The sequence below is a fragment of the Canis lupus genome, chromosome 26, assembly GCF_011100685.1.
Source record: "Canis lupus familiaris isolate Mischka breed German Shepherd chromosome 26, alternate assembly UU_Cfam_GSD_1.0, whole genome shotgun sequence".
Lineage (NCBI taxonomy): Eukaryota > Metazoa > Chordata > Mammalia > Carnivora > Canidae > Canis > Canis lupus.
In genome coordinates, this window is record NC_049247.1 from 27,172,234 (window position 1) to 27,199,689 (window position 27,456).

At 45.0% G+C, this 27,456-nt stretch overlaps 1 protein-coding gene and 2 gene segments (V, D, J or C); all 3 read left to right on the forward strand.

Moving 5' to 3' along the window:
• The window catches only part of LOC119869150 (immunoglobulin lambda-1 light chain-like), a 1,083,218-nt gene that overhangs the window by 530,922 nt on the left and 524,840 nt on the right, over window positions 1-27,456 (forward strand). The gene's annotated exons all lie outside the window — the stretch shown is intronic.
• The window catches only part of LOC119866215, a 743,285-nt gene that overhangs the window by 231,973 nt on the left and 483,856 nt on the right, over window positions 1-27,456 (forward strand).
• Window positions 3,634-26,722, forward strand: LOC119866113. The segment is given in 4 exon segments: window positions 3,634-3,790; window positions 3,894-4,187; window positions 13,883-13,954; window positions 26,610-26,722. Coding segments are annotated over 4 exon segments (612 nt in total).

A 27,456-nucleotide genomic window follows, 5' to 3' on the forward strand; every position in this document is an offset into this window, starting at 1 on the left:
AGTGCCCCCAGGAGGAACACTCTCACCTGTGCCTCGAACACTGGCACAGTCACCAATGTCAGTATCCTTACTGGTTTCAGCAGAACCCTAGTCAAGTCCCCAGGGCATTGACTTAGGATACAAGCAATAAACACTTCTGGATCCCTACCAAGCTTTCAGTTTCCCTCCTTGGATGTAAAACTCCCCTGACCTTCTCTGGTTCCCTAGCCTGAGGCCAAGGCTGATTACCACTGGTGGGTACTCTTATAGTGGTGCTGCATGCAGTGAGAGACCCAGATGAAGGAGAGGACAGAAACATTTTCCACCACGTGTGTGTACAAATACGATCCTGTCTTATTGGCAGGCCATGACCAGATTCCTGACTTCGAGGAGACACTAAATGTTGACCATCCATGCAGAGATGGGGATGCAATGGGTCTGAATTGATTATATTTAATATTTGAGTCTTAAAGTTGAGTAAAATATGAATGTTTTGGGATGAAAGGGTCCATAAAAAGCAGGATTCAGTCATTTTTTATTAGAGACGCAACAAAATTAAGTGATAAAGTCAGAAACATTTCCTTCAGATATAAAACAACCATAATAATACACGTCCAATATTTTTTCCAGCGAAAAACAACAGGACACCATCATTTTGTGTATTTATAAAGTTTTTAAAATTAGGTTTCATTGTAATACAAACCAAGTGCATCACCTAATTTGTAAGACAATTGGTGTCTGAGGCCAGCAGGGGGCGCGAGTGGGCTGCTCCTGAGAGGGTCTGGGTTGGGTAGACCAGGAAAATCTATCACCGGCCCCTGCACACTAGAGCAAGCAGGGCCCTCACTGTGGGTGACTTTCCTGCACCTGGGTCCCCAGAAGCCACAAGAGTCCTGAACTCTGAATCCCACAGGCCTCATATTTTGTCCTCCACTACATCATGGAAGAAACTGCCCAGACCTCATTTTCATAGAAAGATAGATGGACAAGGTGATCCTACAACAAAAATAATTTGCTTCCTGAACTCAAACTGCAGTGTTTCCTGGGCAAAGGATAGGACACTGGGAAGTGACTGTCTCCATGCCGACAATCAGGCCTCAGCAAGCAGAGCTCAGGGCTTCTCCACCTTGTCCTGGGTCCTCTATTCACCTCCTCACTGGTTGCATAAAGAGTTTCTTTTAGGGGAAAATGATAGGGTAAGGGGTATTGAGGAAGGGCAATGGCTCTTCTTTTGTTCCTATGATGTGGGCACAGGTGGTAGTCATCATATCCCTGTCTCCTGACCCTCCTTCCAGTGCTGTGATACAGATGGAGCTGTTTCTGCCATCCACTGTGTCTAAGTCTTTGCTTAAAAAATAGTTTAAAATATATTTTAAAATAGACGACATGGCCTAAACTCATTTTCTCACTCTAGCAAATCAGTGAAAGGAGCACCACTCATCCTGTGAGAACTACAGGATGATCTCTTTTATGAAGACAGCTGATAGTTGCACAAATGACTCAACAAATAAGTCACTAGAGTCATGTTATCTCCAAGAATATTCCCCTTAATCACTAGGGAAGATTGGGGCTGAAGTTGTGCACAGTCTCTCAGTGATGAGGAACGTGGAATGATAGGAAGCAGATGAGAAGCCACCCTGAGCCATGTGTCAGATGCCCCAACCTGTGTAGAGCCCCCGAGCTCCCAGTTTTGGTTCCCTGCTACCCTGTGAAAGACAACAGTGATCTGACAGGACACAGCACAGGGGACACAGTGATCTCCATAGCACCTGGTCAGCCTGCATCACCATGTCCTCTCAGATCCAAGCATAGCCCAGAGGAAGCTCCACCCTGATTCATGCAGGACCATTCAAACCCATGGAGGTGAGGGGGCTGCTCCTGCTCTACTACCTTCCTGGGGTGAAGGGCTCCTAGGATGCTGGGAGCTTCTCCCATCTACAGCCCATCAATCCCACTTACCTGTGGCTGCAGATCCCACACAGGTCTATCCCATGGGATAGTGAATAGGACCCTGGTGCCTGGGGAAGGCCTGGGAGAGTGTGTCCAGGTGGCTACCCTCAGGGACCCTTGGTGCTAACTATGACTTCCAAATGTGCCCATGATAGCACATGCAGTAAGTTATCGAGCCCTTATCTGTCATCATTTCAGTTGTTATTTTGTATCAGTCTTTCTCATTTATTCCAATACTTTATAGTGACTTACGGAAACATACCATTTGTTTTCACTTTTCTAATTCTTTCTTTTTTAAAAACAAATATGTTATTTATTTATTTATTCATGAGAGACACAGAGAGAAGGCAGAGACACAGGCAGAGGCATAAACAGGCTCTCCTTGGAACTCCAGGATCACAGCCTGAGTCGAAGGCAGACACACAGATGCTCATCCACTAAACTACCCAGGCGTACCTCTTCCTTTTATCGTGAGTGTGAATTTTGCTCCTCACTTCAAAATTTGATAGCTACGAAATTACCTATTGTTCTCTTCACTGTCTAAGATATAAAAGTTTCATAGGAAAATCATTTGGTATGAGTATTTTTCTCTGATATGAGTTGCAGACCTCAAACCCATGCAAAGAGACAGTAATCCTGCAAGATTTATCAAACACAAAAATTACTAGTGATTCCAAAAGGAAGAGCAGTTGTATTTATAACTCATTTGGGGATGAGCACCAGCCCTGAGCTTCATCCGCCTTCCACACCCTCCTGCCAGTCCTCCTAACTACCAGACCCTTCTCCATACTTCTAGGTCCTTCTGCACCTTAGCAGAGCACAAAGGCAAAGGGAATTGAAAAAGCATCTTAATGGACTCACCCCCTTGTTCATACAGTGTCCTTTTATTTTTTTTAATTTCATTTATATATATTTTTAGGTAAGCTTTAAGCCCAGCATGGGGCTTGAACTCATGACACTGAGATCAAGCATCATAGCTCTATGGACTGAGCCAGTCAGGCACACAGTGTGCTTTTTGTATTTGATCATGAGGCATACTTCTCTCTATTTGTTATACCCCATGAGGACAGTTGCTTCTGAATTTCATGGTTACCCTCTGACTATTTCTTCTCAAATGCTACAGTTACATTGATGGCCTTGATAAAATAGACATCTTCTTAGAACGAACAATGGTGGCCTCACCAACCTGGAGGTTCACTCGGTATGGGCTCAACTAGCCCTACTCTACTCCCCCTTGGATATCAGAAATAGGTTCTAGGACTGAGTCAGAGGACACCCTTTCCCTTCACCACCAAGATGTGGGATCTGTGGTTCCAAGTGCACTCACTGCTGGAGGAGTGACCATTAAGATTCGCAGGAGACAATCATGGATGTCTTGGCGGGGCGGGGAGGGGGGGGCGGTGGGGTGGTGGAGAAAATATTCCCAGAGCTGGGATAGATTTGGGATGAACCAGAAGCAGGGCCAGAATGTGGAGAATACATCTATGTCCTCATTCATTCTCAGCCTTTCCAGAGAACAAACTTGAGACTAGTCACCAAGTATGCGGGGGAGCTGATTTGGTGAAAGATGTCATCCCTGTCACTCAGTGTGCTAGTCACCCTGCAGTCACTGGTCTGTGAGAAGTTCCAGCTTATGCCTCTTTCAAACTCTCCTGCAGGGGACAACAGGGTGACACTGGGGCAGGGAGAGAAAGGAAGCTGATTTGCATAAAGCACTTTATCCCCCTAATGGGTCTGAGAGGCATGAAAAGGCCTGAGGACATCCCACTCCAGCCCAGGAGCCTGAGCAGCCTGCATCCTGTGAGGGTCCCCACCATGGCCTGGACACTGATTCTCCTTGGGCTTCTTGCTTATGGCTCAGGTCAGGGAAATGGACTCTGCATCTGGCGGGGAGGGAACACATAAAAGCAGGGACTCATGTGACCCTTGTCTCCCTTAACACCTTTCTCTCCTCTTGATTTTAGGAGCAGATTCTCAGACTGTGGTGACCCAGGAGCCATCACTCTCAGTGTCTCTGGGAGGGACAGTCACCCTCACATGTGGCCTCAGCTCCGGGTCAGTCTCTACAAGTAACTACCCCAACTGGTCCCAGCAGACCCCAGGGCAGGCTCCTCGCACGATTATCTACAACACAAACAGCCGCCCCTCTGGGGTCCCTAATCGCTTCACTGGATCCATCTCTGGGAACAAAGCCGCCCTCACCATCACAGGAGCCCAGCCTGAGGACGAGGCTGACTACTACTGTGCTCTGGGATTAAGTAGTAGTAGTAGTTACACAGTGATTTCAATCAGTGGGGAAGTGCAACCGAAACCTCTTCACGGGTTCAGAATGTCTCAGCCTTAAAGGCAGGATAAAGAGTGAGAGGATGAATCAACAACAGAACAATGGGAGGAGAGGCTCCCTGGCCCCATTCTCCTGCCCAGTGTTTCCTTGTCACTTGACCCATCCACACTCCACCAGGCTATGTCCATCTCTCCAGGGTGACCCACCAAGCCTGTGCTTCCTCTTTCCTTTTCTGCTTATAATGATGTAGAGGGGCCTCCGGTCCAAAATATATCCACAGTGAGATTCAGTGAGCTCACTGCTCCCTGTGGGAAGCTTCTTATTCAAATGGCATTAACACACTTGTCCTCATCTAGTAATTTGACGTTGAAGACCAAAGTCTATTGAACATTTCTTCATCTGAACAGACATGAGCTGGACCCATTGTCTCCCCCTCTGCTATTCTGCTCCATATGCCAGATGCTTCTAGTCAGTGTGTGTCTAATGAAGATCATGACAGAAAGGAAGAATTTTGGAAAGTTCCCAAGCATGGGGATGCCTGGGTGGCTCAGCAGTTAGCATTTACTTTCGACTCAGGGCGTGACCGAGGGTCCTAGGATCAAGTACCCCATTGGGCTCCTTGCACGGTACCCACTTCTCCCTCTGCCTGTTTCTGCTTCTCTCTCTGTGTCTCTTATGAATAAATAAATAAAAATCTAAAAAAAAAATTCAAGTGTGAATGTTGTCTGAGATAGGTAACACTCTTCTGATATCTATGCCTCACATTTTTTATTTCTTCTCATTTGGGTCATCACTTAAGTAAGACAGTGTTTACCTTATTAATAGTATAAATTAAAGCCTTCTTAAAGCTTAGTAACAAATATGTGGTATATTTGTAAATTTATTCATTTTATGAAAGCATGTGCCTCTTGAGAAATTAGAAAATCAATTTCTATTAGGAACTTGGGTCACAACAGGGCATGGCTCACAGATGTTGTGGACTGACAGTGAGCAGGCTATTACCCCTGCTCCAACATCATTTCCAGTCAGAGTTGAGGTTTGGTCAGTGGATAGGAGGGCCCTTGAGGGTCCTGCCCTCAGCATCTGCTCAGTGGGGGGCTCCCAGTTGTTTAATACCCAGAACTCCCCAGGCTAAGGAATTGGCATCTGTGTGTACTATTGGGTACTTAGTAACTGTGTCCCCTCTAGCAGTGGAGAGTGTCCTGCTCATGGGTTGTGGAAGGTCCCAGGGGATGCTTCCTCCCTGGTCCCTCCCAGGGGACAAACTCAGACTCCTCCTAGACTCTATTCTAAGAACCAAGCTCAGACTAAAGCTCATGCTCGGGATAGAGTAGATTCTCTAATAGGACAAATTTCATGTGAACAGCTCTCCCATTTCTGACCACTGGGGAAGATAAAAGAGGCCTGATTACTCAGCCCCATCTTGGCACTCAGGGCAGCTCGCTCCCTATGGCCTGGATTCCTGTAGTCCTCATGCTCCCCCACTCACTGTTCACACAAACAGGCCACAAAGACCTGAGTTTGACATGTGCCACAATCGGATGAGAGGACGGGATCAAAAAACAATGTGATTGTCAGAGGGGACTGCTGGTGATGGATCACTGGGAAAGAGGTGGAGTTGGAGGGGGGTCCTGTAGCTATAGGATCTGACCCATGGAAGGAGGCAAGGAAGGGAGGGTCGGGTCAGAAAAGCCGGGGACCACAGTTCTGGACATGTCACGAGAGTTGGGGAAAGTCCTAGGACCTGGGAGTATTAGTGGAGCCTGCTTCCCCCAGGGCAAGCCAGACTCAGTAATCCCTGAGCTCATGCTACCTGGAGCCAGTCAAGAACCCTTGGAGTGTCAATCACCTAGTGTTCTCCCTGCAGGGTCTCATGGGGGAGAAGTGAGGGCCACCCTTCTGAGCCACTAACAATGAATGGCCTTTGATGCTGTATGCCATCCCCAGAACAAGGACTGTGCCTTCCTCCTTCTGCCTCCTCTTCCACCTGGATCCCAAATTCCGTGAAGCTGAGGTGTCTGAGAACCTGAGATGCTTCATACCATGCAGCTCTCTGAAGACACCTAGACAACTGCCTCTGCCCCAAGCCAATTCCCTGGGAGGGAAGGCTCTGTGGGAGATGCACCCCTGTAGCAGTGAGCATCTCTGGTTACACAACACTGTCCTCACAGCCTGGAGTATCCATCCCTGCAGCCCTGCTGGTCTCTGAATTTTTCTAACACGTCTCCGCACTTTCACACCATGATGGCCATGTGACCAGGGACAACAGTCCCATCAGTAGCCCTCCACCTGCTCTCCCATCTGATCTCTCCCAAGTCAGTCAGGGGATCTCCACCCCTTTGGGTACCGCCCTCCATCTGCCTGATACTCTGGACCATCCCTCCCTCTCCCACAGCCTGGGGTCCAGTCAGTCACCTCCCTGTGTCTGACCTGCAGACTGGTGACAACTCTGTTCCCTGTATCCTCTGCTGTCCTCTTCCTCCAGCTGACACCTGGAGGGCCCAGATGAGTCTCTGGATCCAAGGATGCCTCCACTAATATAGCAATTCTGTGCATCTCTGGGGTGCAGCCTGAGGATGAGGGTGACTATGACTGTGCTGTAGGTCACTGCAGTGGGGGCACTATACTCACTCTCTGTGTCTCAGATAATGAGGCAGTGAGACCAAAACCCCTGTGCATACCAGTCATGGCTTTGAGCACATTTTCAGTGAGATTAAGTAGTGAGACATGTGTCTTTTTTTCCAGGATCCTGGACTCAGTCTGTGCTGACTCAGCTGGCCTCGGTGTCTGGGGCCCTGGGCCACAGGGTCAGCATCTCCTGGACTGGAAGCAGCTCCAACATAAGGGTTGATTATCCTTTGAGCTGATACCAACAGCTCCCAGAATGAAGAACGAACCCAAACTCCTCATCTATGGTAACAGCAATTGGCTCTCAGGGGTTCCAGATCCATTCTCTAGAGGCTCCAAGTCTGGCACCTCAGGCTCCCTGACCAACTCTGGCCTCCAGGCTGAGGACGAGGCTGATTGTTACTGCGCAGCGTGGGACATGGATCTCAGTGCTCATGCAGCATTCTATCCTCTGCAGAAGGGAGACAAAATCTTACTGACTCCTACTTACTGCTTCTACCAGCAGCTGCCAGCTCAGATCAGGCTATGATTCTGCTCATTCTTTTGCTGACTTCCTGGGCCAAGGTCCATCCAGAGCTACTGTCTGAGAGTGAGGATCTTTCTCTCCCTTCTGTCCTTAGATTCATTCAGACTAGCCCATTTGAGACAAAGGGTCTCAAGGGAAATACAAAGTCATTGTCCTCGTGAGTTGGGACAGCTTACTTCTCACTCATAACCAGTCATTAATTTTCTTCTGATTTTTCAATAAATGAAATATTTCATGGTCTCTGAGCCTCTCACTGGGCCTCAGCACCATCCCTGCCTGGCTTGATGGATATATCAGCTCTGTTTGCACCTGGAACCAGGAATGGCTAAGCTTTGACCAGGTAACTAGTTTGTTCATTTACTAACTTTTCCAAGGAATACGTCAAATGATGCCACACTAAAAATGTTAAAAGGCAAACAAACAGAAAACAAAAATTTCTAGATAAAAGCCTGCATGTGAATGTTTACAGAAGCTAATACATAATCACTATACATGAAAGCAACCAAAAATCTTCTGGCTGATTTTTATGCCAGGTTTTTATATAGTGACCAAGACTTGAGGTAAAAGTTGTCCTCTGATAGGTTGTACATTCATAGAATGGTATATATTTCAAATTTAAAAGAAATTGGTTCTTGAGTTAAAAAATATACAAGAATTTTAAATAGATATTTTTAGAGAGAAAGAACATATAAAAGACTCATTCCTTATCTTTGTAATTATTCTACATTTTGGAAGAGGCAGGAATCTAGAGGTGGTGCAAAGGTTAGTGATTGACAGGAGGTGAGGGAGGAGGAGGAGGTGAATGTGTGATGCACAGTGACTGTATTTATGGTGGTGTCATTCTCGTACACGACACAGTGATGGGGGCCACACCACTGCTGTGTTGTCACAGCTCAGGAAACTCTAGGGCACAGTGACAGCACCTTAGTGCAGGAATAGAAAGTCATCTGGGAGCCTGGGGCCCTTGATGGAGTAACAGAGCGTGATATCATCCCATCTGCTGTTACAAAGTTGTGAACCTGCCTCACAGAACGGGCACAGAAAGGTGAAATGAGGGACATTGCAAAGGAGGGGAGCCTATAGATCCAGAGAGAAAAGTCATTGCATGTGAACCCCTTACTCCATTTGAGGCAGTTGTATCCCACAAGGTTGACTGGTCGGTGCTCGGGCGGTTCCTGCCATGGATCCAGGATGGGATTATCAGGCTGGCCAGGAGGGCCACCGACGCTGCCACCCCACGTCCACTGTCTCACCGATGGCACGCGGGCGGCCTCCAACAGGGCCGTCAACTATGATAAATTCTGGGAAGTGGTTCAGAACCCAGATAAAAGCCCTGCTGTTTTCCTTAATAGGCTCACTGAGGCTGTAACCCAGTGAGGGTTTAACAGGTGCTTAGTATCCTTCATGCCAACCCCCAGCTGTTGGCTGCATTCATCAAGCAGCAGACTGCCAAGTATGCCAGCTCAAATCCACATCCCCTCCCTGGGCAGCCTGGCATGCCCCAGGGCCAGGAGGGGGTCCACTCTAATCCAGCCATGGAGAACAGGAACCCCATGCCAGCAGGCTCCAGCAGCAGCCACAGCAGCAACTCCAGCCACCCATGGGAGGGATGAGCCCCAAGCTCAGCAAATGAACATAAATCACATCACCATGTCTTCACAGTTCCCAGACGAGTTGAGGCGGCAGCAGATGATGCAGCAGCAACAGCAGCAGCAGCAGCAGGGAGCAGGGCCTGGAATCGGCCCTGGGATGGCCAACCATAACCAGTTCCAGCAACCCCAAGGAGTTGGCTACCCCACCACCACCACCACCACCACCACCACCACTACCACCACCACAGGAGCAGCAGCAGCAGCAGCAGCAACAGCGGATGCAGCATCACATGCAGCAGATGCAACAAGGGAACATGGGACAGATGGCCCAGCTCCCCCATGCCTTGGGAGCAGAGGCTGGAGCCAGTTTGCAGGTGTATCACCAGTGACTCCTCCAGCAACAGGTGGGGTCCCCTGCTCAGCCCAACTTCATGAGCCCCCAGCAGCATATGCTCTCAAGCCAGGCTCAGTCCCCACACCTCCAAGGCCAGCAGATCCCTTCTCTTTCCAATCAAGCGCGCTCTCCCCAGCCCATCCCTTCCCCACGGCTGTAGTCCCAGCCTCCCCACTCTAGCCCTTCCCCAAGGATGCAGCCTCAGCCCTCTCCGCACCATGTTTCCCCACAGACCAGTTCTCCACATCCCAGACTGGTAGCTGCCCAGGCCAACCCCATGGAACAAGGGCATTTGGCTAACCCGGACCAGAGTTCAATGCTTTCTCAGCTCGCTAGCAATCCAGGCCTGGCAAATCTCCATGGTGCAAGCGCCATGGACCTGGGACTCAGCACCGATAACTCAGACTTGAATTCCATCCAATTACCAAATTCTTATGGATCTTGATAATCTTTTTTTTTTTTCAGCAAAAAAAAAAAAGCAAAAGTTTTTAACTTTTGCTCTGTGGATAGCAAAAGTTTAATAACTGAGATGGTGGTCAAGACACAAGAAATATTTTCCATGTCAGAGCAGTGATTCCCTGGGTCTGTGGACTCACTGTGGTGAATTCAATGGAGATATAAAGCTGCACACACTGGTCAATAACTGTGATGTTTCTGGACTGTGCCTTCAATTGAACAATGAAGTCAATGGTCAGAGATGGAGGGAGCCAGCATTCTCCCTTCAGTAAGGGAAGTTCATGTTTGTGTGGGTCTCAGCCTCTCCTTAACCAATGTCATGTCAGATCCACTCTTGCGGTTCCAATTATGGCTGAAAGTTACCCTTCAGCTGCAACCATCAGGAAATTTTGAATAATAAAAATTTATTACTTACAAGACCTGGAAATTACACAGCACATCTGGGGCCACAGAGGGAGGTCATGGGTAGAGGAAAAGCCAGCCCATGCCTACCCACCGTGAGTGTGGACAGAGGCTCAGCTGACAGAGGAAGGAGGTGGGGATCAGAGACAGAGACACAGAAAGAGACAGAGAGACCAATCTTCTAGGGTCCCACATTGAGTGTTCACATGGGCAGGTGTACCGGTGCATTTGTCCTTTTGCTCTCAGTCCTGGGGAAGGTGCTGACACCAACCTCACCCCATTAATGGAGAAGCACTGGAGCAGTGGAGACAGTTGAAGACAGTCCTCGGTGAGGAGTCACAGGAGGGGATTCTGAGCTGTGTGTGGCCATGAGGCTGCTGTTTGAGGAACATTAAGGTGTGACCCAAACTTCCTGGGGAATGGGCAAGAACTCACAGTGGTGGAGGCAGGGGGAGCGCTGCTTGGGGCTCCTGTTCCCCCCTCTCTGTCAGGGGCTCAGGGCTGGGGCAGCAGGGGATATCTTCTCTGTGTCTTTGCCATGAAAATAGCATAGCGTCAGGGACAACATGTCTTTTGTCCTCGACTACTTTGGTGGGCTCTCATTTACCCCTAAGTAGTATTCTTATCATAATTATTGTCTAGGACTCTCTGATACATGTAAGATACTTAGTTTACCTTTGTAATTATTCTTAGTAGAGAGATTGATAAATAAAAAATAGTACTATCGATGGTTTGCAGAATTAACATGATACCATCCACTGACAACCCTCTCCTTCCTCTCGGGGAAGATGCCAGGGGGTCAGGCATCAGTGTGCTCACTAAATGATCCTGACCTTCCAGGACCCAGGATCATCACCACTCAGGCCACCTCTACCTCTGGCTCAGCTCCTCTCCTCCTCCTCTGTCTCCTTCTACCTTTGGGTGCCCCAGGCAGGGGAGGGTGGACAGATAGACAGCAAGTGCTGGGGATCCCTGGGTGGCGCAGCGGTTTGGCGCCTGCCTTTGGCCCAGGGCGCGATCCTGGAGACCCGGGATCGAGTCCCACGTCGGGCTCCCGGTGCATGGAGCCTGCTTCTCCCTCTACCTGTGTCTCTGCGCCTCTCTCTCTCTCTGTGACTATCATAAATAAATAAAAAAAAAAGACAGCAAGTGCTTATCTGAGTACAGATAATCCCTCATGGAAGTTTGGGGAGCTATAAAGCTATCTCTCCACACCAGAGTTTCAGGGTCAGAGTCCCGGTGTCCACCATGACCGGAATCCTCTCCTCACCCCTGTCACTCTCTATGCAGATGAGGGCTGACCTTACCCAGGGTGAGTGGGACAACTTCAGCTCTGCTCCACACCCCACTATTGTTCACAGGCAGGGCCATAGAGCAGGATCCTCAGAGCAGAGATCCTCAGCAGGATTCACAGAGCTGGGTCCTCACTGATGCAGGATCTGTCTCCATCCATGAGTCCCATCATCTGTGAGCTCCAGAGTCAGGTTCCCTCTCTACATTGCTTCAAACATGGGTTGTCTCCCATTTTTTCTCTGAGGGAGCCAGTAATGTTGGGGTTGATAGACAAGGAATGGGCAGAATGAATTTCAAGGAGAAGATGGGCTCCCAGGAACGTCTATCAAGAGAATACGAGCTTGTGGATAGAATCCCCACGATGGAACCTCAGGAGAAAGAGGCCTATGGAGTCTCCACTACGTCCTGGAGTCTCTCTTTCAGTCTGTTATATAGAGAGGCTTTGCCAGATTTTAGGAAAAGTAATCCCTGAGGTCACACAGGATCTGCTCTCTCCTGAGTACATCAGGAAACAGGTGCAGTGGCACCAGACTCACAACCCATGTCTCAATGTAGTCACTTGGACAGTAGTCCCCACTTTCTGCCCTGGAAATCTCAGCAGGTTGTGTTATTCTGACTCTGAATCAAAAGCCCCATAAATATAGTGATTGATGTCACTCAGGATGCAGCCTGATGGGGAGGCAGATGATCATCTCAGATCTGGGGTCGCTGCCTCACACCTTCCATGTTGCTCTTCTCCACCTGGGCACATGGACCAAGAACTCTTCTCTGCTTCCCTTGTTCCCTCTGTCACGCCTCTTTCACTAAGTGTAAGCAGTACTAGGTCTCAGTGAATGACTAGTCACTCACTGGGGGGATCTCTGGGGTCACTTACTTGTATCCCATCTAAGGCCACAACTTCCATTTGGATCTTAAGATTGACCACCTATCCTTTTGCATCAGTGATGAGTCATTACCATTGATTTTACTTCTTTAATTGCATTTTCTGATACTTGCAGAATAATGTTAAATAATAATGGAAGTAACGGTCACCATTGCCTCTTCCTGCACTTTACTATCCCATGAACTGAGATGTTGGGCTCAGGAGAGCATCATAAGTGTGCAAAACAGAATGTGTATTACCACATTATAAAGGTATGTGTTTCTTTGTATATTTCTGTGGATTTTATTAGGATTGGGTGTTAAATTTGGTCAAAGGCTCTTTCAGGACCAGTTGGGACAGTATGATCAGATCTTTTGATGTAACAATTGGTGTGGAATATTAAAATATTTCTCAATATGGAAACTGACTTATACCATGGCAATTAATCACACTGATAATGGCGTATCAATTTATTGTTATGATATGAGGGTCCCTTTTTAGTATTTTATTTACAACATTTATATCTATATTTACTGTTACTGGTTTTTAATTTCCCTTCTCATGTAATATATCTGGAAGGTGGATTTATCACTGTTATATCTCATTTAAAAGAACTAAGAAATATTCCATTCTTTTAGATATTATGGAAAATATATGAAGTAAATAAATTGGAGCTATATGCTCTGATGTTATGGTTGGTAAAATTTTCCATTTTTCCTTTTAAAATTTCTCTATTCACTCAATTTATTCTAGTAATGTCAATTTTGTGTATTCTTAGGAATTTATATATTTCCTCTATATTCAGTAGGAGTTATCTCTTAGAGTACTTTCATTTTTCCACATAGAAGCAAAAGGCGGCACTGTGGGACTTCTCTGAAGCCCTACACAGCTGCTCCATGAGGACCACAGACTCAAAGGAGTTCAAGCATCAAGACTGGGTCCTGTCCTCCCTGATGGGAACTCAGCAGCTGTGTCCTCTCAGGCCTGGAAGAGTCCCCTGAGCAGGGACCTGTGTGTGGTCTCAGCAGGTGCTTCCTCCCAGCGCTCTCCCCAGGCATGAAGCCACATCCAGCCTCCTCAGTGTGTGATGTGAGCTGAGCTCCAGCACCAGGGCCCAGGGAAGGGCTGGGCAGTCAGTGGCTGGAGCGTATTTGCATGGACAGCCCCTCCTGTGGCAGAGGGTGGAGGAGAAAAGGAGGCCTGGGGCAGCCCAGCCCACTGTGGGGACCAGAGGCTGTGTCACCATGGTCTGAACTCTTGTCCTCCTCCTGTTCCTGTCTCTCTGTGCAGGTACAGAGGGGCCTCAGGGACACAGGGCAGAGCTCTAGTGGTGTCAGCCCCTCTGGCTGAGACCCTAGGAAACTATAGCCTGGTCCCTGCTCCATCACTCAATAGTGTCTTTGTTTGCAGGTTCCCTGTCCCAGGCTGTGCTGACCCAGCCGCCCTCCCTCTCTGCATCCCTGGGATCAACAGCCAGACTCACCTGCACCCTGAGCAGTGGCTTCAGTGTTGGCAGCTACTACATATACTGGTACCAGTAGAAGCCAGGGAGCCCTCCCCGGTATCTCCTGTACTAACTACTACTCAAGTACACAGCTGGGCCCCGGGGTCCCCAGCCATTTCTCTGGATCCAAAGACAACTCGGCCAATGCAGGGCTCCTGCTCACCTCTGGGCTGCAGCCTGAGGACGAGGCTGACTACTACTGTGCTACAGGTTATTGGGATGGGAGCAACTATGCTTACCCACAGTGTCTCAGATAACAAGGAAGTAAGACAATAATCCCTGGGTCCCCAGACCTTGTCTCTGAGTCTCTTTTATTGAGATGCTTCTGAGGAGGCTCTTGTAGGAGAGGGTCCTCTGTGGGGAGACCTGTCCTTGAGGAGGGGGTAGTGTCACAGATTCTGCTATTGCCTGAGACAGCGCAGATATCCAGGAGCACAACTGAGGGAGGGATAGAGCCCAGCTGCACTGGCTCCAGGGTCTGGAGAACATTAAGAATAAATATATTTAAAGGAAAACCTGAGTTTTTCCCCATCTGTCATATACTATTGTATCTCCTTTACTACTGTCAGGGAGCAAGAATGTCCTGTCCCCTCAAAGATCCTTCTAGCTGGACTAGGAACCAAGTCAATAGGAGACAGATAAAGTGGAGAAAATCAAATATATTAGCATACATACAGGGAATCCATTCATACATAGAAATTCCAAAGCCTGTCAGGCAAAATTAGGTGTATATGTCATTCTGAACTAAGGAGGCAGGGGTAAGGGTCTGGGGCTGCCAAGGGCAGAAATGCAAATCACAGGAAGACGGAGAAGAGTGTTTGGTAAACAAATGTTTGCCCTGCCATATAGATGGGTCACTCAGATGTATTTATTTCTGGTAATAACCCTTATCCTGGAATTGCCATCCAACTTACATTCTTCTATGTAAGTAAAGGAAGGCTCAAAGTTTCTTGTGAGCCCAAAGGGCCTCAGATTGCCTTTGGCTCTAAATAATGGCCCAGGCACAAGACGAAATGGCCCATCTTGGGGCAGCCTGCCCTCGACCCCCCCAGTTCCCTGCTCTGGAGCATCCCTGAAGTCTCACTCATTCCAAGTTGAACACGTAGATTGTTTCCTCCTGTGGAATCAGTCTCTTCAGCTGAAAAGAGAGCAGTTCAGTTAAACCCATTTCCGGAGGCTGTGATGCAGGTGGGCTCTCAAAGTTAGGCTCATACTGGGCAAGCAGTCAGGTAAGTGAGAAGAGGCATTTTTATGGAAGCAAAGGAAAAATGTAGGTTAATGGTTGGAGCTCACCGTAAACCCAGTGTCTGAGCCCTGACAGCTGCCACTGAGATTTCTAGATGTGTGGCTGGAGGCATCTTCAGATGGCATAGGGCAGGCTGTGGCAACGGGATGGATTTCCCTGGTTTCAGCTCAGATGTCTCTGGTGATCTTTTTTGAGGGGCCCACAGAGCCCCAGGCAGGAAGATTGTCTACATGTGAGCCTTTGTGTAAATCTCTCTGAAATTAACATCAAGTCATTTCTATTCATTTTGCAGGGCTTCAGGAAAAAAAGGGCCTTTTATTTATCAAATGGTTCCAATTGTCGAAAATTTTTTAAATGTTCTCTTGAAATGCTGTAGCCAGGCACTGGGGGACAGTAAGAGAATCCAGGATTTAGTCCAGTTAAAATGATTAATATTAAAAGCTAATATTTACAAAGGTTAACTTATTGAAGCATATTTTCTCTATATGACCCCGTTTTTGCTAAAGACAGACAAATTAATATGTATGTGTTTCCAGAGTAAGTTTAGTTTCAAAGAAAAGATGGCCTGATGATTTACAAAACTCCAGCAAGAAAAGTGGTTGACCAGAGACACCTGGGTGGCTCAGTGGTTGAGCATCTGCCTTTGGCTCAGGGCATGATCCCGAAGTTCTGGGATTGAGTCCCACGTCAGGCTCCCTGCATGGAGCCTGTTTCTCCCTCTGCCCCTGTCTCTGCCTCTCTCTCTCTTGTGTGTCTCGTGAATAAATAAATAAAATCTTAAAAGAAAAAAAAAAGAATAGTGGTTGATCAGTGTGTTCTTTAAAACTTGCTTTGCTAGAACTTTTATAAGGAATCTCCAGATTGAACTTTCATAGTCTCTTAAGGCCAAAGCCAAGCCAAATACTTTCCATCAGACTTTCTCTGTGATACTCATAGATTTGGGTGAATTCCTCTCTTCATGAAGTTCTCCAATTATCCTGAGGATCCTGCATCTGCCAGGAAGTGACCTTCTTTACTCACCTGGTGATGCTGCTGGGATCCTAGTAAGAAGGTATCAGGATGATATTTCCAAGGGCTTTATTGGCTCCATAAAGTCAAAACCTTAGTTCCTTAAAGCTGTCTGGTCACATCCAAGTCAATGCATGTTTCTCTCAAATGTGACATTCCAGCAAACCTTGGTATTATAACCAATGTTGAGTTGTTGAGCTGTTTCAAGGAGAACAGATTCTTTTTTTTTCTATTTATTTTTTATTGGAGTTCAATTTGCCAACATATAGCATAACACCCAGTGCTCATCCCATCAAATGCCCCCCTCAGTGCCCGTCACCCAGTCATTCCCACCCTCCGCCCACATCCCCTTCCACCACCCCTAGTTCGTTTCCCAGAGTTCGGAGTCTCTCATGTTCTGTCTCCCTTTCTGATATTTCCCACTCATTTTTAAGGAGAACAGATTCTTTTTTTTTTAAATTTTTTTATTGGAGTTCAATTTGCCAACATTTAGCATAACACCCAGTGCTCATCCCGCCAAGTGCCCCCCTCAGTGCCCATCACCCAGTCACCCCAACCCCCACCCATCTCCCTTTCCACTACCCCTTGTGTGTTTCCCAGAGTTAGGTGTCTCTCATGTTTTGTCACCCTTACTGATATTTTCACTCATTTTCTCTCCTTGCCCTTTATTCCCTTTCACTAATTTTTATATTCCCCAAATGAATGAGACCATATAATGTTTGTCCTTTTCCAATGGACTTATTTCACTCTACTGCCTTGAGGTAAAAGTCCAGACTACAATTTTCTATATACGATGTATGCACTGAGGCCAGAACTTAGTTGTCAAAAGAACAGATTTTATGGCAAGAAAGAGCTGGATCACACCTTGGCTTTCAGGAGGCTTTTGGAAAGATAATGGGGGAAGTTCAACTGTTTGTATTTTTGTGATGTTGGAGATTTATATATATTCTAATGGTTATATAAGGTGAATTATGTGGATGGGATAGAATGAAGAAGAAAAAGCTATCTATACATCTTAGAAAGGACATAACTTTGTAAGGTTCTAGATCCCCACTTTTCTTTTAGGTTTGTAGTTAAATTCTGTTTAGTTAACATACAGTGTCATATTAGAACAGATTCTTACTGAACAAATGTAAATAGATACATTGCCATAAAAATGTAAGCATATTTATTGAGGATTTCTAAATTTTGGAGGGACCAAGTAGGGAGAAAAGATAAATATTTAAATTTGTTCCCAAGATGCTTAAGCATCTTGTCCTTTGTTTTTTCCGTTTTAAATAACCAGCCTCTCCTTAGGTAAAAAACGTCTCCACCACCTCAACAAAAATGTTTGTTTATGTCACTTATTTTCCTTTTTGTTCCGAAATATATGTCTTAGTTTCCTCACATAGAGTTGTTCTCCTTGATATTTCTAGTAGTCTTAGTCACATTTATTAGAACCCTTAATGCCCAGAAACTAATTTCTAGTGAAAACTAGTGGTAACCCATTGTAAACTGTTACACCAGAATTCTTTGGATTGGGACATTTATAAACATATTTCATAATGTCTAGAAATACGTGCCTTTAATAGTACAACCTATTAATAAAACATAGAATATTTTTCCCATAGTTTTTTTGTGTATTTTTTTATTGAAGTTCAATTTGCCAACATATGGCATAACACCCAGTGTTCATCCCACCAAGTGCCCCCTCAGTGCCTGTCACCCAGTCACCCCCACCCCCCGCCCACCTCCCTTTCCACTACCCTTTGTTTGTTTCCCAGAGTTAGGAGTCTCTCATGATCTGTCACCTTCACTGATATTTCCCACTTATTTTCTCTCCTTTCCCCTTTATTCCCTTTCACTATTTTTTATATTCCCCAAATGAATGAGACCATATAATGTTTGTCCTTCTCTGATTGACTTACTTCACTCAGCATAATACCCTCCAGTTCCATCCATGTCGAAGCAAATGGTGGGTATTTGTCATTTCTAATGGCTGAGTAATATTCCATTGTATACATAGACCACAGCTTCTTTATCCATTCATCTTTCGATGGACACTGAGGCTCCTTCCACAGTTTGGCTATTGTGGACATTGCTGCTAGAAACATCGGGGTGCAGGTGTCCCGGCGTTTCACTGCATCTGTATCTTTGGGGTAAATCCCCAGCAGTGCAATTGCTGGCTCGTGGGGCAGATCTATTTTTAAGTCTTTGAGGAACCTCCACACGGTTTTCCAGAGTGGCTGCACCAGTTCCCATTCCCATCAACAGTGCAGGAGGGTTCCCCTTTCTCCACATCCTCTCCAACATTTTAAAACATAGAACATTAAACATATTTACCTACAGACCCAGATTTATCTTTGGCTTCTCTGTAATAAGGCAAGAGTAGATAAACTATGTTCAGTATATAATGTTTCATTATTTTATCTTATTTGGAAATGATCTAGATAATCAGTGATTTTATTTTACTCATCATTTAACTTAGTTAAACTTTAAAGTTCTAGATTACCAAAAGATTTTGGAAGCTATGTAAAAGCTTACTAATAGGGGCACTTGGGTGGCTCAGTTGCTGAAGAGTCCCACTCTTGTTTTCTGTTTAGGTCATGATCTTGGGGTCCTGGGATGAAGCCCTGCATCAGGCTCCCTGCTCAGCAGGGAGTCTGCTTGAGGATTCTCTCTCCCTCTGCCCTTTCCCTGGCTCATTTGCACATGCACTCTCTCTTTCTCTCTCTCTAAAATAAATCTCTAAAAATATAAATAAGTAAATAAATAAATAAATAAATAAAATATAAATATAAATAAATGAGTGTTTTCCAATGAACATTTTAATCTTACTTACATCCATGTAACATGTCTTTTCTTAACAATTTATGCTTAGACTGCCCACAAATCATCATGAGGCATTAGACAAAGTCTACCATTATTTCAAAATTTCTTTTTTTTCTAACAAATTCTGCCACAGAGATAATATGAAGGTATGAATTAAAGTTTTATGTTTAATGCTGATAACACTAAAGACATGTCTGTTTTAATTACACTTAGCTTTGATACCAGGTATTTTTCCAAAACACTTGAACTTGGAAAACAATTGGGGTTAGTTTTGTGATTTTGGGAATGCCCAATCCTTACAAGCACTTGCCTTCAAACAACCTAATTGAGCTCTTTTAAAATTAATTTTAGTAATGCCATCTGGAAGTAAAGAAACTTCCACACATTTTTGACATACACAAACACACACACCGACAAAATAGTATAAATGCTACTAATTTTTCTGAGAGAGACATTATGGACCTAATTTTCAAATACCTCCCTCATTTTTTTTTTTTTTTTTAATGAAATACTTTTCCCTGAAGCTTGCATTTCAAAGAATGGCTCTTAGGTCCTATAGAAGGGTAAACAATTTAAGTCACAAAGGCACATAGGGAAGAAATAAGTTTTCTCCAAGGCAGATATATGGAGCAAGTCTGTCCATTTTCAGAGGTCTGGGCAAAAGCATCCTTTTACAGGTTTGTAATTTTCAAAAGAACTTTTTCTCTCTATTCTTCCTCTTTGTGTTTTTTTTTTCCCCCTTCAGTATCATAAGACTGTGGAGTGTGTTTATATTTGAAATATGATAACATTTATAATTTCAAGGGGCACAGAAATTGCAACTTTTAAAATAGTTCCAGAATAATTGCTGCTTAAAATTGATCTTTTTTTGACTACAGAAACATCTAGGGTCAATACCTTGATCTTGTATAACATCCACAAACCTTTTATGAGGAATGAGTAAGTTTTGGGGATTGGTTAGGATAGGTGGGTTTTGCTTGTTTCTAGAATTGCGTTTCTGGCTTTGTAAAGGTTTGTAAGATAAAGACAGTTGTTACAAATTCCCCGAAATGAATGGATTTTACCCGGAATATCAAGGGACGGCACCACTCACTTTTAACTAAACTTGCTTATTCAAATGAAGGAGACCTTCACTAAAATGAGCATCAAAAGATTCTTGCTTTTGAAAAGTCTGCGGAAAGTATATTAACAAAAGCCTTTTTTTTTTTTTTTTCTGAATACACAGTTTAAACTTGGCTTGTAATAACTCCTAAATACTGGCTACTCAGATCATTTGCAGGAAGGCTTGGGAGAAGTTTGGGTCTTCTGTTTTCTCTGTGAAGGGGTGGCTGTGAATAGTCAAATAACCTTTTTAATTACTCTCTAAATTTGGAGGATCTTTTGAAAGTAGAGGTAAAAAGACTTTATAATCAAAAAGATCAACTGTTTATCAGGGGGAAAAAGTCTTTCGTTCTGAGGGGCCTAAGATACATCCCCAAAGGACATTACATAGTATTGCCTGAAGCTGGTAAAGCCTGATTTCAGAGCCCTAGAAGGTTGGAGCAAAGAGCCTTATTCCCAGTCTCCGGAGCTTTTATTAAATTCATTTCCTTGCTTTTAGCATTTGCATGAGCAATTTGTACACTTTGAACCTAGAGATTAGAACTGAGCCCTCCCTCTAAATCTTGTAGGGAAAGAGAATTAAAACAGGCAGAGAAGGCTGGATCTTATGAGAATTTACATTGGACATGAACATTTACTTGGGTCTTAAATCTAATTTCTGGTCTTTCTTTTTTTTTTTTTTCTTAAAATTTTTTTTTCTAATTTATTTTTTTATTATTTTTTTTACCAACATACAGAATAACCCCCAGTGCCCGTCACCCATTCACTCCCACCTCCCGCCCTCCTCCCCTTCTACCACCCCTAGCTCGTTTCCCAGAGTTAGCAGTCTTTACGTTCTGTCTCCTTTTCTGATATTTCCCACACATTTCTTCTCCCTTCCCTTGTATTCCCTTTCACTATTATTTATATTCCCCAAATGAATGAGAACATATAATGTTTGTCCTTCTTTCTTTCTTTCTATTTATTTATTTATTCTTTCTTTCTTTCTTTCTTTCTTTCTTTCTTTCTTTCTTTCTTCCTTTCCTTCTTTCTTTTCTCTTTCTTCTTTTTTTTTTTTTCTCAAGGAAGTCCCTAAGATTAGCATTTGACTAAAAAGAAAATTGAGAGATCTCTATAAAGAAATTTTTGCTTTTAAATGTAGCCAAAATAGAGGAACATTATCTGGCCATTTGAGACAGAGAAATCAAAGGGACCCCATGAGAGAAAAAGCTGTTTTTTCCCTTTGCTTCTTTTCAGGCTTCTCTTCCTGCTAGGCTCTGCACTTGCACCCCACTCTACAATGCTTTGTAATGCAAATACTGTATGTCCTCCTCGTCAGGGACTAAGGGTTAATGATTGCTCTAGATTAGGTAACATTTAAGGAGGGACCAGTTGAGAATAACCAGAGGAAGCTATCCTATGCACATTCCAGACCACCTAGGCCCTAGACATCTCCATGCCAAGACCCCCTGGCTCCAAGGAAACACCTGGGTTCTTGTCTTTGTTCTAACCAGCTTCTGGATGAGAGGACACATACACCAGATCACCAGCCTCCATAAAACCCCCCAGGCCCTGAACAAAGATAAGGCTTCCTTTCTGAGTCTCCCAGACACACTCTGTGGCTATCCCCTCTCTATATATCTTCTTTAAATTCTGCTTTCACCTCCTACTGGCTCATATTTGATCTAATTGGCATGGGACAGATTAACAGGGGGGAAAAAGTCAAATTGGATTTCATACTGATGGGGAATACACACACACAAATACACACAAACTTTCAAAGACAGTCAGGCAAACATGAGGCTTATCTAACAACCTGAGTTAAGCAGAAAGGTAGGGATCTGGGTATACAAAGGAAAGGATGACCCTCAGCATGAAGGTGAGAGGAGATGTTTGGAAAACTAAGGTTGCCCTGTTATGCAGATAAGTTTCTTAGGTACAGAAGTATCTCTATTAATAGCATGTCCTTGAGACAGGCTTGCAGTTGAGGGGAGCTGGTGGTGGTAAAGAGCTTCTCCTAGACTGATTGAGTTGTGATTGCTTTTAACACAAAACAGTGTTCATGCCAAGCATGCCCAAACACTGGAAACCTGACCCTGGCCCTATATCATCAATTTTTTTAAATAAATTTATTTTTTATTGGTGTTCAATTTACCAACATACAGAATAACACACAGTGCTCATCCCGTCAAGTACCCCCCTCAGTGCCCGTCACCCAGTCACCCCCACCCCCCGCCCTCCTCCCCTTCCACCACCCCTAGTTCTTTTCCCAGAGTTAGGAGTCTTTATGTTCTGTCTCCCTTTCTGGTATTTCCCACACATTTCTTCTCCCTTCCCCTATATTCCCTTTCACTATTTTTTATATTCCCCAAATGAATGAGAACATATAATGTTTGTCCTTCTCCGATTGACTTATTTCACTCAGCATAATACCCTCCAGTTCCATCCACGTTGAAGAAAATGGTGGGTATTTGTCATTTCTAATGGCTGAGGAATATTCCATTGTATACATAAACCACATCTTCTTTATCCATTCATCTTTCATTGGACACCGAGGCTCCTTCCACAGTTTGGCTATTGTGGACATTGCTGCTAGAAACATCGGGGTGCAGGTGTCCCGGCGTTTCATTGCATTTGTATCTTTGGGGTAAATCCCCAACAGTGCAATTGCTGGGTCGTAGGGTAGGTCTATTTTTAACTCTTTGAGGAACCTCCACACAGTTTTCCAGAGTGGCTGCACCAGTTCACATTCCCACCAACAGCGTAAGAGGGTTCCCTTTTCTCCGCATCCTCTCCAACATTTGTGGTTTCCTGCCTTGTTAATGTTCCCCATTCTCACTGGTGTGAGGTGGCATCTCATTGTGGTTTTGATTTGTATTTCCCTGATGGCAAGTGATGCAGAGCATTTTCTCATGTGCGTGTTGGCCATGTCTATGTCTTCCTCTGTGAGATTTCTGTTCATGTCTTTTGCCCATTTCATAATTGGATTGTTTGTTTCTTTGCTGTTGAGTTTAAGAAGTTCTTTATAGATCTTGGAAACTAGCCCTTTATCTGATATGTCATTTGCAAATATCTTCTCCCATTCTGTAGGTTGTCTTTTAGTTTTGTTGACTGTATCCTTTGCTGTGCAAAAGCTTCTTATTTTATGAAGTCCTATATCATCAATTTGACAGTGCTGATGGCTCCAGATATTTCTCTACCTCTCAAAAAGTATCAAGTTGAAAACTATAAATATGTGCAGTTTATGAAATGTCGCTTCTATCTCAATAAAATTGTTATAAATGTCTTCCAGTCTCTCCAATATAGAAACATATTTCTGCTCTGTATCCACTATTCCTTTCCGTTTCCAGCCATTTCCATGTAGCTGTCACTGTGCAGCAATTGCCTTCCTATCATCAATGTCTGCTACTGTCACTAAGTATCTTCTAGGAATCCTACCCTTCTTCCAGGAGTGATGTCTGCTTTCATTGTCCTGCTGGAGGACATGCTGCCTGCATTCAGACTAGGTCAACAGTTGCCCCTCACAGGGCCCCGCTGAAGGAGGGATCAGGTTATTGCTCCCAGCCTTCTGCATTCCCAACTCTGCATTCCCTCCATAAAATCCCCCAGGCCCTGAACAAAGATAAGGCTTCCTTTCTGAGTCTCCCATATGTACAGAGTCATATTTCCACATGACTTCCTCCTGGTGATGAAGTTTTGGAATATAGGTGAGGACCAGAGCCAAAATGGTCCCTGGTTGGGTTTTAATTCCATTGGGTACTTGTTTTGGCTGGCTCCCAGTAGAGGTCTTGCAGCCAAAAGTGGCTAGACCAGGCATGTGGAGGGGATCACATTAGACCAATGAGGAGGAAACCTCACACAGGAGTCTTAAGATCGGCAGCTATCCTGATGACCTAGGTGGCTGTCCCATGCCCAAGACAGACAACTTTGTGTAAGGACAGGAATAAAGAGAAGACATCAAGTTTCTGGGTCTTACTACCATCCCAGCAACCAGGGTACTAACTTCCAGCCAAAAGGCAGACTTTCTCCTCCCCATAGAGTAGCCACAGGTGAGAGGACTGCAGCCTAAGCAATTGGCGTGAAAGTGTTCCAATAAGACCATACCCCTTGAAGGGCCTCTGGAATGAGAGTAAAAGGAAGAAGAAAGAAAGTATTCACCAACTTTGCATCGAAGCTCAGAGTCCAAATGTTAAGACTCAAAGCCCCACATTCAGGTGCTAGAGCCAATGACCAAGAAAGAATTCTTGAGATGTCTTTGGTGCAAAATGGTGGTTTTATTAAAGCATGGGGACAAGACCCATGGGCAGGAAGAGTTGCTGCCCTGGGCTTGTAAGGAGTTGCTGATTATATACCTGGGAATTGGGGGAGGTAAGGAAAAGGGAGATTTCAGAAAGATTTTCATATGCTAAGGAGGACCTACAACATACTGGAGGCCTAGTCATTGTCAAGTTAAAGATTATTTTTCCCTTTAGCAAGGCACCAACATTAAGACAATTGGAAGCCTCCTGAAAAATGTCACACATATCCCACCCTGGATGGGGGTCACTTGTGAGATATTAGCTATGCTTTGTCCTCAGCACTTTTCCCCCATCTCTGGTGTTCTTGGAATTCCTGCAATGGAAAGGGCAGTTTGCTAATATCAGTTACCTGGGGGCAGAGCAGGGGATGTGACCCATGGGTGTTTGAAGACTGACAGTGACCAGGCTGTCAAGACTATGCCCCTAACATTATATTCACTGAGAGAGTGAAGTCTGACCAGTGGGCAGCAAGGGGCACTGTGGGTCTCAACCTAATGTCTGCACTGGGGGGTGACTTCTACTGTGTAATCTCCCTCAAGTTACTTAAAATCCACAGGGCTGGGGTTTAAGTGCCAGTTTGTGCTGATGTGAATTCGGAAGATGTGTCCTCTCTGGGCTGGGCTGAGTGTCCTTCCCACAGGTCTGTGGAAGGTGCCAGCAGCTGCCTCTTCCCTAGTCCCTCCTAAGGACAAACTCTAAGACTCACCCAGTAGCACCCTCTGTCTAAAAGTTGAGATCATACCTCAACTGGTTTCAGGGTGGAGCAGAGGTCACCAGTAGGGGAAACAATTGTACAGGAATAGCCCCTTCTCCCAGAGGCTACTGAAAAAGATAAATGTCTGGGGCGGCCCAGATCCTAAAGAGGGTGTTGACAGGGCTGTCTGCCGTGCTATGGACACTCTTGCTTCTTGTGGTCCCCTTTCACTGCATAGGTGAGAGCTTTTCCCTTTGGGTCAGGACCAAAGCAGTCATGTGCAATCTCAACACTGCTCCTCAGCACGGGACTAGATATTCCAGAAAGAACCTTAAGGCAAGAAAAATAATGAGAAGAATACAGACTATGAAGAGCAAGAGACATTATCCCTATCTTCAAGAGTGAGAATGGTCTACAAGAAAAATACAAGGAAAGCTACAAATACATACAGAAAGATAAATTTGAGGAATAGTAAGTAACTTCATGAAGGCCATATGACACAAGATCAATATAGATCATTTAGATGTACATACTAGCAATAAACATGTAAAAACTGAATTAAAATACCATTAAAATCACTCACCAATGCTATCTTTAGGTGCATATTTAACAAAATGAGTACAGGCTATGGATGCTGAAATGCTGGTACATATAATCAAAGTGGATCTAAAACAATGGAGAAACATGTTCTTCTTATGGACTAGAAGGTTCAACATAGTAAAGCCATTAAGTCTTCCTAAATTGTGTAAAAATCTAATTCATTCACAACAAGACAGAGTGGTATGGATGGAGGGTAGACACACTGGTCCATGCAACAGAACAGAAAACCCAGAAACGACCCACGAAACTATGGGTAAGTACTTTGACAAAGTTGCAAAAATCTTTCAGAGGGGGAAGGATGGTCTTCTGGAGAAACAGCCACAGAACTATTGCCTATTCATACAGAGAAATGAATCTCACCTAAAATTCTCACCTTATGAGAAAATTCCTAAACAGAGCATAGATATAACTGTATAACATAAAGCTATAATGTTTATTTTTTAATATTTTATTTATTTATTCATGAGAGAAACAGAGAGAGAGGTAGAGAGGCAGAGACACAGGCAGAGGGAGAAGCAGGCTCCATGCAGGATGCCTGATGTGGGACTCAATCCCCCCACTCCAGGATCACAGCCTGGGGGCAGAAGGTGGAACTAAACCGTCTAGCCACCCAGGGTGTCCAGCTCTAATGTTTAGAAGAAAACAAGAGAATATCTTCAGGATCTAGATTTTGTATAAACATGTTTATGCAAGACACCAACAGCACAATCTATAAAAGAAAAAAAATGATAAATTGTACTTCATCAAAGATAAATTGTTTTTCCTTTACAAGTAAATTAGTAAGGAGATGAAATAAGCTGAAAAATAGAAGATTAAAATAAAACTCAATGTATGAGAGAGTAGTTGGAATCCACTGCTTTCAGGCACAGGAGTTTTAAAATATTCAGAATATGAATATTCTAAACCACATAGCAATAGAGGAATATTACAGGTGCAGTAATCTCCAGGTTGCAAGTAACTTAAGTTTTAATTTAGGTAAATGTTTGCATTTCCCATAAACAGCGCCCTTTCTGAGAGTGAAAGACTCTACAGTCATCTTGGGCAGCACTATGGGCCAACTGTCCACGAATCAGATCACTGATGTGGGAACAGACAGGGGATCTGGTGAGCGGTAGAAAGCAGCTGGGCTCTCAGGGCTTTGGGCCTTGCCGAGGTGTGTGCCCTGTGACCAGGAGGGGGCGCTGAGGGACTGCCCTGTGGTCCCTACAGGGCTGCTCAATGAGGACCCTTCACTCAGGGTGCCTGGGCCTGAGAACTGGGTTCTGAGCTCCCTGATGGGGACTCAGCATCTGTGTCCCCTCTGGCCTGGGAGTCTCCTCTGAGGACCTTTGTGTGGTCCCAGCAGGTGCCTCCCCGCAGGGCTCTCCCCAGGGCTGGAGCCACCTCCATCCTCCTCAGTGTGTGGTTTGAGCAGAGCTCCAGGATCAGGGCCCAGGGAGGGGCTGGGCAGTCAGTGGGTGGAGCCCATGTGCATGGACAGCCCTTCCTGTGGCAGAGGGGGGAGGAGAAAAGAGAGCCTGGGGCAGCTCAGCCCACTCTGGGACCAGAGGCTGTGTCGCCCTGGCCTGGACACCTGTCCTCCTTGTGGTCCTCTCACTGCGCAGGTAGAGTTAAACTCAGGGACACAGGAAGCCCTCCAGCTGGTATCTGGTTACTTGGATTGGATGTTAGAACAAAGGGTGACATTAGTAACAAAAAACTGGTAAAATCTAGATAAAGTCTGCAATTTCATTTTATCATTGGGCCACTGTTCAGCTCTTGTTTTCATAAATATGCCATGATTATGCACGAGGCTATCATTAGAATAACCTGGGTGAAAAGTATATGAGAGATCTTGGTACTATCTTGC